The 15,393-nt window shown below is 40.4% G+C and overlaps 1 protein-coding gene across 6 annotated transcripts in view; it reads left to right on the top strand.

The window, feature by feature from the left end:
- Nucleotides 1-15,393, top strand: part of DCLK1 (doublecortin like kinase 1) — a 351,515-nt gene that overhangs the window by 245,873 nt on the left and 90,249 nt on the right. For all 6 annotated transcript variants that reach the window (XM_037986817.2, XM_007960118.3, XM_007960117.3 and 3 more), the window contains exon 5: nt 3,532-3,648. In XM_037986817.2, the coding sequence (XP_037842745.1) occupies nt 3,532-3,648 (117 nt within the window). The remainder of the gene's footprint in view (nt 1-3,531; nt 3,649-15,393) is intronic.

The raw sequence follows: 15,393 nt of genomic DNA, 5'->3' as shown, positions 1-15,393 counted from the left end.
AAGGTCTAAGCTAGGACAAACTCCAGGACGTGTTGTCAGTGGCGTGGTCAGTGCCATGAACTAATTTGAGATCTTCTTGGCACGTTCCAAAGCTCTGTTTTGTGAATCAAAATCTCCACGGACACCTCAGGCATTGTCCCATGTGAATGTTCCTGGTTTTCCTATTGTATTTTCTGAAGTTATTAATGTTGTTTCTTGTTTACTCCTATCTTTTAATTTTTGTCAATATTTCTGTATGCATAGATTTTTTTTCTCTTTTTTTTAAACAGAAATATCTTGCAGGGTCACTGGGCAGGCCAGAACAGTGACAGTGGCCCAAGTAACTGTTGGGGAAGACTGGGCAGGCTCTGTAATGCCCTGATTCATTTCTCTTTGCTTTGGGCTATGAAAACAAGTGGAGGAAGAAGAAATATCACAAGGCAGAATTTGTTTCCTCTTCTTTTTTAATCTTCCCTCTTCATTTTCCCCATTTCAATTCATGAGACTCTCTAGGAGACACTCTCTGCCATGACTTATCTCCTATTTCTTGTCTTATAACATCTGTATTTCATATACGCTCACATCTTTTCTTACTAAACAGTTTAAACTACTTTGTTGGTTTAGATGTTAGAAAAAAAGTAGAAAACGATGTTTATATAAAGCAATTCAGAATATATAAGAGAGAGAAACATGTTTTGAATTTAGAAAATTAGAAATTGCATGGATAGGGAAGAAAAATTTTGAAGTTAAAGTCAGGCATCAGAATGAGATCTGGAATGATTATGAGTTTGTTGTTACTAAAGCGTAAAATGCGATTTAAAATATATAATGGAAAAGTGAAAGTAGTTTAATTTAAAACTACTATCCTAAAAAGGTTCACCACATTTGAAAAGCTAACATATTTCAACAACTACCTACAAAGATAAATATTTATAACATGATAGACTAAGTGTTAGATTTTCATATAGAATACACTCTTACAAACCAATAAGAGAAAGTAGGACATAAATAAGTAATTGCAAAAGAAGAAATCCAAATGGCTAATATGTATGTGGGAAAAATGTACAACTTTACTGGCAATCAAACCAATTCAGATTTCAAAAAAGGAAATCCAATATTTGTTTAGAAATTGGCAAAGATTTTTTGAAAATATAATACCTAACCTCAGTGAGGGAACCAGCAAATGACCACTCATTGTCTGTAAAAGTACAATTTGAGGCCGGGCACGGTGGTTCACACCTGTAATCCCAGCTCTTTGGGAGGCTGAGGTGAGTGGATCATTTGAGGTCAGGAGTTCGAGACCAGGCTGGCCAACATGGTGAAACCCCATCTCTACTAAAAATACAAAAATTAGCCGGGCATGGTGGAGGGCGCCCTGTAGTCCCAGCTACTTGGGAGGCTGAGGCAGGAGAATCTCTTGAACTCGGGAGGTGGAGGTTGCAGTGAGCCGCGATCATGCCACTGCACTCCAGCCTGGTTAACAAGAGTGAGACTCTGTCTTGAGGAAAAAAAAAATACAATTTGTTTGAGTTGGACTTTCTGGAGGGCATCATTCAGAGCTTTTAAAAAGTTCTTCTCTTTCAACTCACCAAATCCACTTTGTTCAGCAAATGTTTTAATTTTACAATTTTTTATTTTTATTTATTTATTTTTTGAGATCTTGGCTCACTGCAGCCTCCACCTCCCAGGTTCAAGCGATTCTCCTGCCTCAGCCTCCCAAGTAGCTGGGATTACTCGCGCCCACCACCACACCCAGCTAATTTTTGTATTTTTAGTAGAGGCAGAGTTTCACCATGTTGGCCAGGCTTGTCTCTAAAATTTTTTATTTAAGTTGGAAAATACAAAGAAGAAATCCCTAAGGAGTGACCTGACTTTCCATCAGTAGGGGAGTGATTGAATAAATTGTGATATAAACATATTGCAAAATACGATGCAGGGTTTAGAAAAACAGTTTTGATTGCTATGGATTGACCAAGAAAGATTATTATAATATATAAATATGAAAAATATATAAAATATGTCACTATTTTGCCAAAAAGCAAACAAAAACCTGGCTATGTATATATGTGTTTATATAAGCTTAGAAAAGCTATGGTAAGATCCATACACTATTGAAAATGGCAGTGATATTGAAGGGGAAAGAACAATATCACAAAGGTAGTGATATTGAAGGGGAAAGAACAAATAGCTATTGCTATCTTTTTAATTTTGAATTTATAATTTTTTAAAAAGAAAAGGGTCGGTAAATATTTCTGAGCACCCCCAGTGTACCCTTGGTTTCTGGCTACTAGAAATTAAATGTCAAGTGCCAGGGACTAAATCTGTCCTAAGGGAATGATAGGATAACTGCATACTCACTTACAAAGGTGTCACTGATTAATTATTTATAACAGTGAAATACTGAAAGCAAGTTACATATTCAGTAGTAGGAATTCAGTTAAATAAATTATGGTATTCCATGCAGTCGGATGCTCAACAGCCATTAAATAACAGAGTGAAAATGCTCACAAGATACTGTATTGTGAAAAGGGCCAGTAACAGATCAACATGTATGAACAAATCCTAATGCTGAAATATATAAATGCATAGAAAAAATTCTAGAAGTTTGTATACACCCCCTCCAAAAATAAAGTATCATTTGATCATGGGTTATTGGGGGTGCTTTAAAATAGGCTTTATATTTTTCCGTCTACAGTGAACATTGATTATCCTTACAAGCATACAATTTTTGTTAATTATTAGAAGCAGTTTCTTGAGAACAAGATATGTGACTTTGCACAGCATCATACTTGGTCAAGGGAGCTCATTAAGAGAGAAATAGAAAGCTCTCTACCATTTAAGATGTTCCGCATGGAATGTAATGGACGTGAACACTGAGAATTTAAATCTAATGGAAGTGAAGTTGTTTCTTATCCTCAAGCCACAAACCATTTCACAGACACAATATAAGCTCTGTGGCAGCTTCGTGTGTTGGCACAGGCTGGCAGGATGCCCTTGTTGCAGGGAAATACCACCTCTTCACCAGTTTTACCCCTTCCAAGCAAATGCTGACATCTCCCACATATCATAAAGACACATAACTATCTCCGTGAGGACCCACAGTAATAAACTTGGGCCTGTTGTGGTGGGTGGGATCTTCCACCACCACATTTCTTGGTTTATGAGGTTGACCTTTCTTCTAACATTTTCCTTGGAAGCAACAACAGTTTATCCTAAGAGACCCACACATACAGATAACTCAAGGAGTGAGTAGACAGAAACCCAACAAAACACCTCTTTATTAGCCTATATCACTCCCAATCTAGCCAAAATATTATTGTAAGGAATGTAACCTGGGGGATTGAAGTATTATTTACTTCCATGTCTAAGAAACCCATTCTGCCCTTCCTCTTTGTTTTCTTGGTTCCATTGTCATAGACAAGAATCTGGCTGGTGGGAAGTAGATGTGACTGAGGATGGTCGTATATTTCTACTTCCAGGTTTATTGTGCATTTTGAGTTGGTGTGTGTGCCATTAACCCATAATGATGTGTGGTTGTTGTTCTTTCCCCAGAATGTCGAGTGGTGAAGTCCACTTCTTACACCAAAATAGCTTCATCATCCCGCAGGAGCACCACCAAGAGCCCAGGACCGTCCAGGCGCAGCAAGTCGCCTGCCTCCACCAGCTCAGGTAAAGCAGCAAAGGAGATTTTGAAGAAATTGCCTTGTTCCTGACACAGGATGAGCAGAGGGTGTGTGAAGCCCAGAGTGTGAGGTTTTTAAGCGAGTGTAGGTTCCGGTTTATAATTTTAGAACATGTTAGAGCGGTTGAACAGATTTGCTGGAGTCTAGCATATTGGCTGCAAGAAAAAGCATTGAGCTTCAAAATATGTGCTTAGTGAAGACTCAGGAAACCCAGATTTGCCCACAAATAGAAGAACGTTACCATCTTGTATCATTTCTATCACCGAAGTTAATCTTTCAGATTCTGGAAGTCTCTGTTAAAGCATTTATCCTACCTGAGACTGGCCTATGACGAGTTTCCCATTTGTATTCGCTGAACCTTTGTGAAACACACTTTTGGCCCTCAGTTTCCTTTCATGGCTCTGGAGCAAAAGGTAGTGAGATTGAGAGGGTGGAGCAGAGATTGCTGCAGTGACCTTGGCCTGAGCCTGCCTCTCAGTGGGTTCTAGTGCTGGTGTTGGAGAGGCTGTGTATGCACAAGATGAGCACCTCAACCCTACCTTCTGCTTTTTTGTTTTAAAACTGACATGAAGTCAGTTAGAAAGTTTCTTATTCATTTATCTCAGGTGAAGGGTCTGTATCATTATTAAAGGGAATTATTTATTAAATGACACAAATTGTTGATTGGGAATTATTAAACGATACAAATGTCAAAGTGATTGTTACCTGATTTTATGAAGACAAGAGGCTCTTATAAATGAGAATAAAGACCTCTGGGGCCTACTTGGAGGCGTTCTTTTACTCAACAGCATTGGCCAGGGGGAGCGTGAAAAGAGCTCTCAGCTGAGGCTGCCTAAGAAGGAACTTTCAATAGGGTGGATCATTATAGACCGTTACAGGTCATGGGCCAACTAGACCACCCAGCCCACCTTGATTCTCTGTCTCCTTCCCCTTGGAGTTTTACCAATTACTGCTATTCTCTAGACAGATCTCCAAAGACCACCTTCCCCTCTGACTCTCAGCCTAGGGTGGCATCGATGGGCTGCCAATGCCTCCTTCCCACAGCATGGCCTGCATCCTAGCCAGTCAGGAAATATGTTTCAGAGCACAGCTGGCACTTGAGATGCATCTTGTTTGCCTCTGTAGTTAAGGGTGAGCTGAGAACTCCTCACTTAGTATGACATTCCTCATCTAAATAGGATGGAGCCCTAAGATGAGGCATTGCTAAAGGATGAGGCAGTAGACTCAAAGCTTAGAGTTCATGAGAGTCACTTGGGAACTTGGTGAAGTTTGTCATCCTGACCCCCCACACCCTGAGATTCTGAGTAAGGACCTAAACCTGTGTTTCAGCAAGTACTCCAGATGATTAGGATCTGGTAGTCCATGGCCACATTTTGAGAAACAGTAGGTAAGGGCAGTGGTTCTCAAACTAGCAGCATCACCATCACCTGAACACTTGTTAGAACTACAAAGCCTTGAGCCCCCTCTCCAGAACCACTGAATCAGAAACTCTGGAACTGGAGCCCAGCAATTTGGATTTTCCCAAGCCCTCCAGCTGATTCCAATGCACACTTTGAGAAGTAGTGGGTTATGGAAAACAGAAATAAAGTAAATGCAGAAAATCATTTGACTCTGGATAATCTGGAGGGAAAGATATGACTTGTTCATCTTCATTTACTGGCATGACAGAGATGACTTCCTTTCTACCTCCCTCTTTGCCTCCAAGTAACAATGTCCATCAGTGTTCTTGCAATCCAAGAGCAGACCTTTTAGATACCTTGATGTGTAGACCAAAAGAGCAACGAACAAAGGAGAGTACCATATGCCAACTTCCTTTTCTCCTTCCTTGCAATGGCCTGGCTTCAGAGAGTCAGTCACCTGGGAGAAGAGAGAATTTCTTTCTGACGATAATCCCTTCCCCAGGATATTGGGGAAAGTGTCTCTTCAAGAGAAATATCACCCACACATAGAGAAGAAGACCTCCACAAAATGACAGAGTGATCCTGGAATTGCTGCATGGAAAACTCTCCTGGAAGAACTGAGCTTGTCCAACTGTCCCGGTTAATATTGAGCTCTGTGGAGGATGTTCAGTTTTAACTAAAGACCATTTCTCACTTTCTCTGATTAAATATGGGCTGTAGGGTCGGGTGTGGTGGCTCACACCTGTAATCCCAGTACTTTGGGACGTTGATGGGGGTGGATCCCTTGAGGTCAGGAGTTCAAGACCAGCCTGGCCAATGTGGTGAAACCCCCCATCTCTACTGAAAGTACAAAAATTAGCCAGGTGTGGTGGCAGGCGCCTGTAATCCCAGCTACTCAGAGGCTGAAGCAGGAGAATCACTTGAACCCTGGGGGGCAGAGGTTGCAATGAGCAGAAATCACGCCACTACACTCCAGCCTGGGCGACAGAGTGAAACACTGTCTCAAAACAAAAATATCAATCAATCAATCAATCAATCAATCTGGGCTATAGGATGAACTCCCATGGAGCAATAAAGGAGAGCAAAATCATAAGCCTAGCCAGCATATTGCCCCCAAAATTTTGGCTACCTAATGCAATCATACAAGGATGTGAAAGAGAAGGAGAGCCTATATTAATGAAACCATATCAATACTATTAAAAATCATCAATATTAAAAAACAAAATTAGTTCTCCATCCAAACCAACTTTGATTTACATTTTACTTAACCTTTCCTATCTTCTTCCTCTCAGTATATAAGATGAATAAAAAAAAAAATGTGGGGCAGATGCATCTAATAATGGGTGATTAGCCAAATTCTTATGTTTTTTATATTACAGATATTCTAAGAAAATCAATAGGCACTACAGCTTTTAATTTTTTATTGTCATTGTTTTTAGCAGCTTTGTTGTTAAGAGCTGTAGGTTGTTAGATATTCCTGGGTTTAAGTTTCTTTCTTTCTTTCTTTCTTTCTTTCTTTCTTTCTTTCTTTCTTTCTTTCTTTCTTTCTCTTTCTTTCTTTTTCTTTCTTTTCTTTCTTTGTCTCTCTCTTTCTCCTTCCTTCCTTTCTTTCTTCTCCCTTTAAGTCAATAAAGATGGGGAATGGATCAGATTCTTGTGTACATGTTAAAGAATGGACTGATGAGTCTAATCTTAAAAAGATATTTATTCATATAGGCAATAATTTCATTTTATAATTAACTGGTAATGTAATCACTATTCAGCATTGTAAGAATTTATATTCATTTCTGAAAAGTAATTTTGGAAACTCAAGAAGAGAGGCAAATATATTAAATGTACTTGTATGTCACTGCCAACATTTGTAATTATTCCTTTTAGAAGTTTAAAATGGGTAGGACGCATTGCCTCAAAATCAATAGGTTGCTCCAAACATGCATTTCCACATTCTATTTTTTCTTTGAAGTCCTTTTCAACTCTAGTTGAAACCTGGTTGAACTGACCAGCACTAACTTGAAATTTGTGATAGGTAAGTCATACCAAGTAGTATCATTTTCATAAAGAAAGTAGAGTCCAAATTCATTCTAAAATTAACACGTTCTTGAAAAATTAGCACTTCTAGGTGTCTTTAACTTCTAGGTCAAAATTAATTATATAACACTAATCATATTTTGTTTAATGTGAGCTTTTTATGCATTTAAAATTTTCAACTTGCTGCATTTTGACCTGGAGGAGATAACATGCAACCATTTTCTGATTATGTAAGAGCTTATTATATGCACTGACTGTCTCTTGATTCTGACTTGCTACGTAGAGGGACTTGTTCCCACTTTCCTTTGGATGGTTCCAATTTAGAGAGTTTCACAGAGCAGTCGACTCCCAGTCACAAATGTGTGAATTGTGCCAGTGACCTCAGGACCACCTCCTTTCCCTGGAACCAGACCCAGGGGTTAAGGAGTTCGGCAGCTTTGCCAGTTCTCCTGGAGGCAAGTGCAGCTGCTGGGTGTCAGGGAAGCCCTTCTCTTGGGGCCCCTCCACTGCTCTGGCCCAGGTCTCCTGTCCCTACTCAATTAAGGCTTTTGGAACTAGTGGAAAGGCACGTTGAATTATCTCTATACGGATTGCATCACATTTTCTTAAAATAGCCTGTTTAGTGTTTTTCATCAATCATATGGACTCAAACATGAATTTTACTTAAATACTCCATCAACATTGGTATTGCCCCAAACCCAACTACCACCAGACTTTTTAATGTTAAAGCATCTTTAGACCAGGTGTGGTGGCTCATGCCTGTAATCCCAAGCACTTTGGGAGGCCAAGGCAGGCTAGTGAAACCTGGTCTCTAAAAAAAAAAAAAAAAATACAAAAATTAGCCTGGCATGATGGTTCCTGTGTTTCCTGTGGTCCCAGCTACTCAGGATGGCTTGACCCCGGGAGGCAGAGGTTGCAGTGAGTTGAGATTGCACAACTGCACTCCAGTGGAAGACAGAGTGAGACCCTGTCTCCAAAAAAACAAAAAGAAAAGTCTTTGTTTTCTCCCTAAAACATTAACCTACAGTTTATAATGATTTCTACTTCAGTGTTTAAATTTCTACTTCCAGTATTCAGTTTCCTATATTATACAGAAATTGGAGCATATTATAAAGTTAAGATCTATGCAATTTTTAGGCTATGCTGCTATGAATATAACATGGTTAACTTATATTTACCTGATACATTATAGTTTACATACGGCCTTTATTTCTTCAATCTTTTTTGATCCTCCTATTAATTTCCTAAGAGCAAGCAAGTAAGGCAAGTTATTATTATCTCTGTGGAAATAAGAACACAGTGGCAGGGCTGGGATAACTGCTTTGCTCTGAGTCCCAGAGTTCAGAATGGCACCTCGGGGCTGGCACCGGGGGCTTCTGGTGCTCTAGACACACAAGGCTGGCAGTCCTTGATACCTATTTCTTCACCTCCACTTACTAGAGTTTTGATCGAGGAAAAAATTAAGCTAGTCCCTGGTTTGAGAGTGCAATTCACAGCATCACAACACCTTGCAACATAAGCCTAAGTATTAGTCCCTTGGCACCAGGGTTCCAGGAGGTGAATGATTTACCCCAACTTCCTGATGAATAGCATTGCTGGACAGAAACCTCCCTTGTAAGTCAGCATTAGAACAAGAATGAGAAACCTCTGTAAATCCTCCCTTTGTCCCTTACCCAGTTCTCTTCGTAGCACTAAAAGTGGTTCAAAGTGATTTATTAAAGTGTAAAGTTCATTTACACTTTCAGAACTATCAGTTACAGACCAACTAGTGTCAGGCATTTGCTAGGCACTAATGATGCCCCTATTCTCAAGAAGCATAGGGATCGAGGCCTCACAGATAACATGATTCACATACCCGTTGAATGATGATTAGTCTCCATAACAGAAAAGGCTGAAAGAAGGCAAACAGAGCTAGCAAAGAGAAACCAGAAGCCTTAATAACACATGAAAAGAATAAAGAGCCTCCAGATAAATTGCGTGCTGAGACGCTGGAGGATGAATCACTAAGAAATTGGAAAATGACTTCTAGTTGCTTCTTAAAGAAACAAGAATCTGTAAGGAGTAAAGAGTTTCATATGGGTTGACTCTTCATACATGTGTATATATTTGGAACACAGATCTAGTAAAATGTATAAGTTAAAAGTAAACTTCTTTATTTTTATTTTTGAGACAGGGTCTCACTCTGTCACCCGGGCTGGAGTGCAGTGGCAAAAGTGAGATTCTTTTAGCAATTTTTATTTATCTACATAGGGAAGTTATAACAAAATAACTCTAAAAAGAAGAATAAAATATGCATTAATTTGGTTTTAATAAAGACTGATAAAATTTCAATTGGCTTTATATTGTTTTCTTAATCTTACAAGGAAACTGTGTTTATCTTGAAGTTTCATAGCTGCAGTTCTCCTTAAAACTTACAGATTTCAAAATTTTGATCTTTTCTTGGATTTGGGAAAGCTTTGGGGCCAGGCATGGTGGCTCATACCTTTAATCCCAACACTTTGGGAGGCCTAGACAGGAGGATTGGTTGAGATCAGGAGTTTGAGACCAACGTAGGCAACATACGGAGACCTGTGTCTACAAGAAATTTAAAAACTAGCTGGGTGTAATGGTGCACACCTGTGGTCCCAGCTACTTGGGAGGCTGAGGTGGCATAATCTCTTGAGCCTAGGAGTTTGAGGCTGCAGTCAGCCATGATCACACCACTGCACTCCAGCTTGGATGCCAGAGCAAGACCCCATTCCAAAAAAAAAGAGAGAGAAGAAAAATGGCATATTTTGTTTGTTTTAGAGTTTTTATTTCCATTTAGATAGCCAACTTTTTATCATAGAATGATACCCTGTATTTAGAATCTCTGTCTGTGGAACCCATAGCAGACATCACTGAGGCCCAATGAGTGCCTCACACCTTTCAATTCCAATATGAGATAATGTACTTTCTTGCCCTTCAGAAGCTTATAGACTGGAGTAGAACCATTCATGGCAACAACCATTCATTCATTCAGTATGCATTGAGAATCTATAGTGGACCACCAGTGTTGGGTGCTGGAGATGCAAGAGCAAACATTTGAAAGAAGGAAAAGACAAATGGCTTAGTTAATGAACATCTACCATGACAAAGCACCATTCTGAATGCCCAGTCTTAAAACTTCTGTGTGACTCCAGAAATCCTGAAGTCTTTTTATTCATGCTATTTAAATTTTACTTTTTTACAGTTCTATAAAAATATTTTATGCAGAATATGCAGATAAGAATCAAAGCTCGGGAAGTGAAGAGAATTTTAATCAGCTCACTACTAGTCCAGTTTGTGAAATCCTTTTGATTTATATCAAACACCTTCAAAGGTAGATTGCCAGCTATTAATTTTTAGTTCAGTCTTTTCCTTTAGTGTAGAGAATTCAGCCTTATACAATGTATGGACAATCTTTTTTGCTTTGGAGCTCCAAGGGAATTGTTGAGAACAAAACGCATCAAGAAAATCAAGAGGTTGGTGAGTCATCCCTTGTGTCTTTGGAATTTCTGGCTGCACGTAAGGCTCATCCTTCCTTCCATTTCTTCTTTCTCTGCATCCACCAACTCTCCCTAGCGCTCACCCCAGCAGAACCTCCAAAGATACTCTTCAAAGCCTTGAATCATTATCTTGACTTACTGTCTACTTGAGGGCAGCAGCCTACATCAACTGCTTGTATAAATTTCTTACTGTTAATGCCCCACGTTAATTAAATATTTCCTGAGTATCTACTGTGTTCCAGACATGCATTAGGTCCCAAGGGTGCAAAGATGATTAAACCACAGTCCTTGCCTTCAAGTTGCTTATATTATAGTTGGGAGAGAAACATATACAGCCATGTGTCCCTCAATGGTGGGGATGTCTTCCAAGAAATGTGTTATTAGGCAATTTTGCCATTGTGCAAACATCCTAGAGTGTGCATACACAAACCTAGATGGTGTAGCCTGCTACACATGGCTATGTGGTATGGCCTGTTGCTCCTGGGCTATAAATCTATACAGTATGTTATCGTGCTGAATATTTTAGCAGTTGTAACCAGTGATAAGCATTTGCACATCGAAACAGGTGTAAACATAGAAAGGTGAAGTGAAAATACAGTATTATAATTTTATGGAACCACCATCGGATCTGTGGTCCATTGTTCACCAAAACACTGTTATGTGGTCCTTGACTGTATACCATGTAACTGTAATAGTGTAATAAGTGCTGTGATGATCTAGAGGAAACAGGTTAGATCTCATTAATAGGGTCAGAGAGCTCTTCCAAGAGAAAAGGATCTATACATTTGGATGTAAAAAAGGGCCAGGAGGGCATTCCCGACCAATGTGAGCTAAGGCACGAAGACATGAAACTATATGGCATAGTTAGGGAATAGTTGCTTGTTCAATAAAAACGCAGGCTAGAATTCTAAGAAAGAGTTGGAAAGGTGGTGGTAGCCCCATTGGTTGTGGTCCAATTGCACAGGGTCGTGGAAGTATATTTGTGCTATAGGTTGTAGGTATTATGAAGTGAAAGGGAATTTTTCACCACGCCATGAAAGATCGCAGTTGAGTTTTGGAAACAGTGGCATGGTGGTAGAAAAAATTGCTATGAAAGGCCAAGGGCCAGGAAGGCTCTATGAGGCCATTGTAGTCATCCTGGAATGAAATTGTCCAGACAGAACTGAAAGAGCATCGTTGGGAATGGGGGAGACCTCGAAGGGAAACGAAACCAGAAATTGAACTGGATGTGAGGAATCTAGAAGAAGAGAGAGGAATCAGAGATAGGAAGCAGGTTTGTTGGATGAGGAGAGGTAGGGACTGAGTTTCATTTTAGATATGTGGAGTGTGAGGTGATTTGGAAATGTTTGTAAGCAACTGGAAATAAAAAACTGTTCTAAGTCAGGAGATCCGAGCTAACGATATATATTTGGGAGACCCTGGTATATTGTAGTGATTTGAATAATAGAAACATAAGGTACCTCCCTGCTGCCTCAAGAACAGATTTGTAAAGATGTAAATGGAACCATGGGGTAAGTCTGCATTTCTAAGAGCAATCTGCAGAAGCAGGGAAGAACAGTAAGGGTACAGAGACAGAAGTCAAAGGGGCAGAAAGTTTTGAGATGAAGGAAGGGGCAGAAATGCTTGATACTGAGATGTCAGGTAGCATGAGAACTGAATGGGGATCACAGGATTCAGCAATGAGGATGCCACTGCGGCTTACAAAGGAATGGGTAATACCAGATGGCAGGGGGACCTGGTCTGGGAGTATCATTTTTGGGCGTCACCATGGGTCCTCTCCCAGGCTGGCTCCAGGCTTTACTCTAGCGGGAGCTGTCCTGCAGCAATTGGTTGGTAGGGATCAGCCCCAGGACCGCCATCCACCCTGACCCTTGGTGCTTGTGGTCCCTAGTTCCCCTGTCGTAACCATAGCCTGTTCTTGAATCCCAGCTGATAGGGATCAGATCCAAAAATTGCCTAATTTTATATCACAGGACTCTAGTTGGTCTTTTTTCATTGTTTAATTAAATTTTTTTTCTTGTACCCCAAATCGTCACCAACTCTTTTCTCCCCACCCTGTCCACATTCAGTGGGTTACCATTCTCCCTGTGGTGATGCCATCACTAGCTGACATCCTCCCACTTTATCTTACATCTGCCCTGGGCACCAATGTCCAACCTGCTGCCATCACTTGTTGTCTGCCAAATAAAGTCTGGACTCGTTCTCAAGTGGTAGACATCTTCCTTTCCAGTCATGTCTCCCATTTCTTCTCTGGACCCATGCTCCATCCTAGAAACAAATTTAAATTGTCCCCAGCTTGGGCTTTTCCACCTCATCCCTTTATTCCTCTCACTTGGCCTTGCTAGAATGTCTTCCTCTGTTTCTTCAGCTGTCTAAAGCCCACTCACCCAGTTTGGCCCTGCAGACCTCTGCCACTTTCCCGGATCACCTCGCTGTCCAGGATCTTCCCCAGCCCTGCAGTACTGCGGCAGCTGATTCACAGATGACACGTTGTGCCACCTTGCTCAGTTGCAAGGTCTCTGAGAGCAGGGGTTCTTTGTGCATTCTGCAGTGACCATGAGTTCATGGTGACTACTGGGTAAATGTTGACCACACGAATGAACTGAGAAATACTAGGAGCTGTTGCCTAAATTTCCTAAATTTCCTAAATTGCCTAAATTTGGAGCCTTTGGAAGTATTTATTTAAAAAATTAATTCACAGAGCCATGTCCCTGCCTCCCTCTCCTCTGTTCCTGGGGCCCCTCCTTCCCTTTATTCTGAGTAGATGGTTTCTTTGAATTGGACCCATTGTCTGAGTTCAAGAAGAGAAAACAGACATGGAGAAAATCAGAGCTCCACCTCACCTATGAGGTGAACACCCAGGAAGCTAAAGTTAGGGAAAAAGTATGTCTTCTTCCCTCTCTTAGGTAGTTATCTCTTTTCTCTTGGTCTCAACTGATCCCCAATGTGCCCCCCACCTCCTGCATTTTTTTTTCTTCTCAATAATGTGGCAAGCAAGGAACAAAAGCTGAGAAAGAGATTTTAGGGAATGAACAGCCTACACCATGATTAGGGAGTAAAGGAGAGTCTAAGGCAGGAAGCCAGATCTCCCTGGCAGCATGCCTGAATCGCCACCCCCAAACCCAAGGACACACATATATGCAAACACATTCTCTCCCCAAATCTTGACAAGTGCAGCACCAGAAATAAATGAGCCGCCTTAAGTGCTAAAAGAAGACAGGGAAACAGTAAGGTGGATTTCATGTCCAAAAAGTTGCACATCTTTTAATTAGATAGTCTCACTTGGAGATTTCTCTGACTTCAGAACCAATTTGAGATACTTACTAACATTTCAGCTTTCACTTGGTGTCTGAGACTTTTAGGAACGCAACTGCAAAAAGAAGGGTTAACCTACATATGCGTGGAAAGTCATTTAAAAGAACAATGAATTTGTAAATTAAGCCAAGTATTTCCAAATTCTAGAATGTTTAAAGTAACTTTGATATTTAATCATAAGCATCTAGAGGACAGGGAGCAATAAGAATCTAGCATGTACTAAGTGTACACTATGTGTGCTGATACGTTGATATCTAGAGCCCTGGACTCGTGGCTCCAGTTAGTGAACAAGAGTGGGTTCACCTGTCTGAAATGATGAAGGAAAAAGTGGATCTGCACACTTCCTGAGGAGTATTATTCAACAATGCGCTGTGACCAGTATATGCTGTTGGATCCCTGGCAGGCTTGGGTGACAGCTGAGTTGAAATAAAGGAGGGTCATGTACCGTTGAGAGGGATAGAAGTCAGCTCCGCAGTGAGATTTCTTCCACAGCTCTTTGGTGGCCAGTGATGTTAATTGGTCCTCATGGTATCAGTGAATGATCCATCCTGAAGTTGAGCACTTCTCATTCAAGGGTAACAAGCACAGCAAAGGAAGACATTTCCTATTTTTTAAAATAAGAAAATGTGCCTATACAGATATAAGCAAAGGAGACCAGAACTGGGTAAAGGCAATGATTCTAATGAGTTCTTTACTAATTCAGAGTTTAGTGGATTCAGATTGAAATAATTAATTGTTCAGCCCTGCTTGGCTGTTTAACAACAACCATATTAGTTTAATTGTTCCCATTCAAGATAAAGAATTGTTTAATAAGGGCCTCTGAAAAATAATGCCATTTTAAGTTGAATTTTAATAAGTTCTATTAAATAAGTAACAAAGCCTTGTTATTGGCACTTAGAGACTTCTGGCATTACAGAGCAAAAACCAAGTGAACTCAGTACATGTGTCAAACTTATTTATGAAAGAAAATTATTTATCCCAGCAGTGATTCAACAAGAAGGTGTGTAATGCTTTCTGGATGTCAAGAACCATTTTAAGAAGTTGCTGATGCTCTTCTGCATGGCCAAGAGGAAGAGTCTGAACAGAGCTCTGACCCTAAGAATACAGGCTGTTCCCAATGTTCAGACAAGTTGTGTTCCAAACACATTTGATTGTAAATGACTTGTCTGGCACTTGAGTTTCATTTTTCTGGAGATGGCAATGCAAATAGAAGCACTGAGCCCAGTGGTTTTATTAGGTTGGTGCAAAAGTAATTGCAGTTTTTGCTTTACTTTTAATGGCAAAAACCGCTTTTACTATTGCAACAACCTTACCTAAAGGAGGCAGATCCAAGGGTCCTGGCGGTAGAGAGAGAAGCCTAGGCATCCTTAGCCCTACAGACGCGAGGAGGGTTCTGGACATGCCTTGAGGTGCCGGGACCGGCCACTCATAGGAAAAGTGCGAAATATTTTGAGTAAGACCTAAATGAAATCCAGTTTTAGC

This window comes from Chlorocebus sabaeus, chromosome 3 (genome assembly GCF_047675955.1).
Source record: "Chlorocebus sabaeus isolate Y175 chromosome 3, mChlSab1.0.hap1, whole genome shotgun sequence".
NCBI classification, from domain to species: domain Eukaryota; kingdom Metazoa; phylum Chordata; class Mammalia; order Primates; family Cercopithecidae; genus Chlorocebus; species Chlorocebus sabaeus.
The sequence above is the reverse complement of the archived record's forward strand: the minus strand, read 5'-3'. Positions and strand labels throughout refer to the sequence as shown.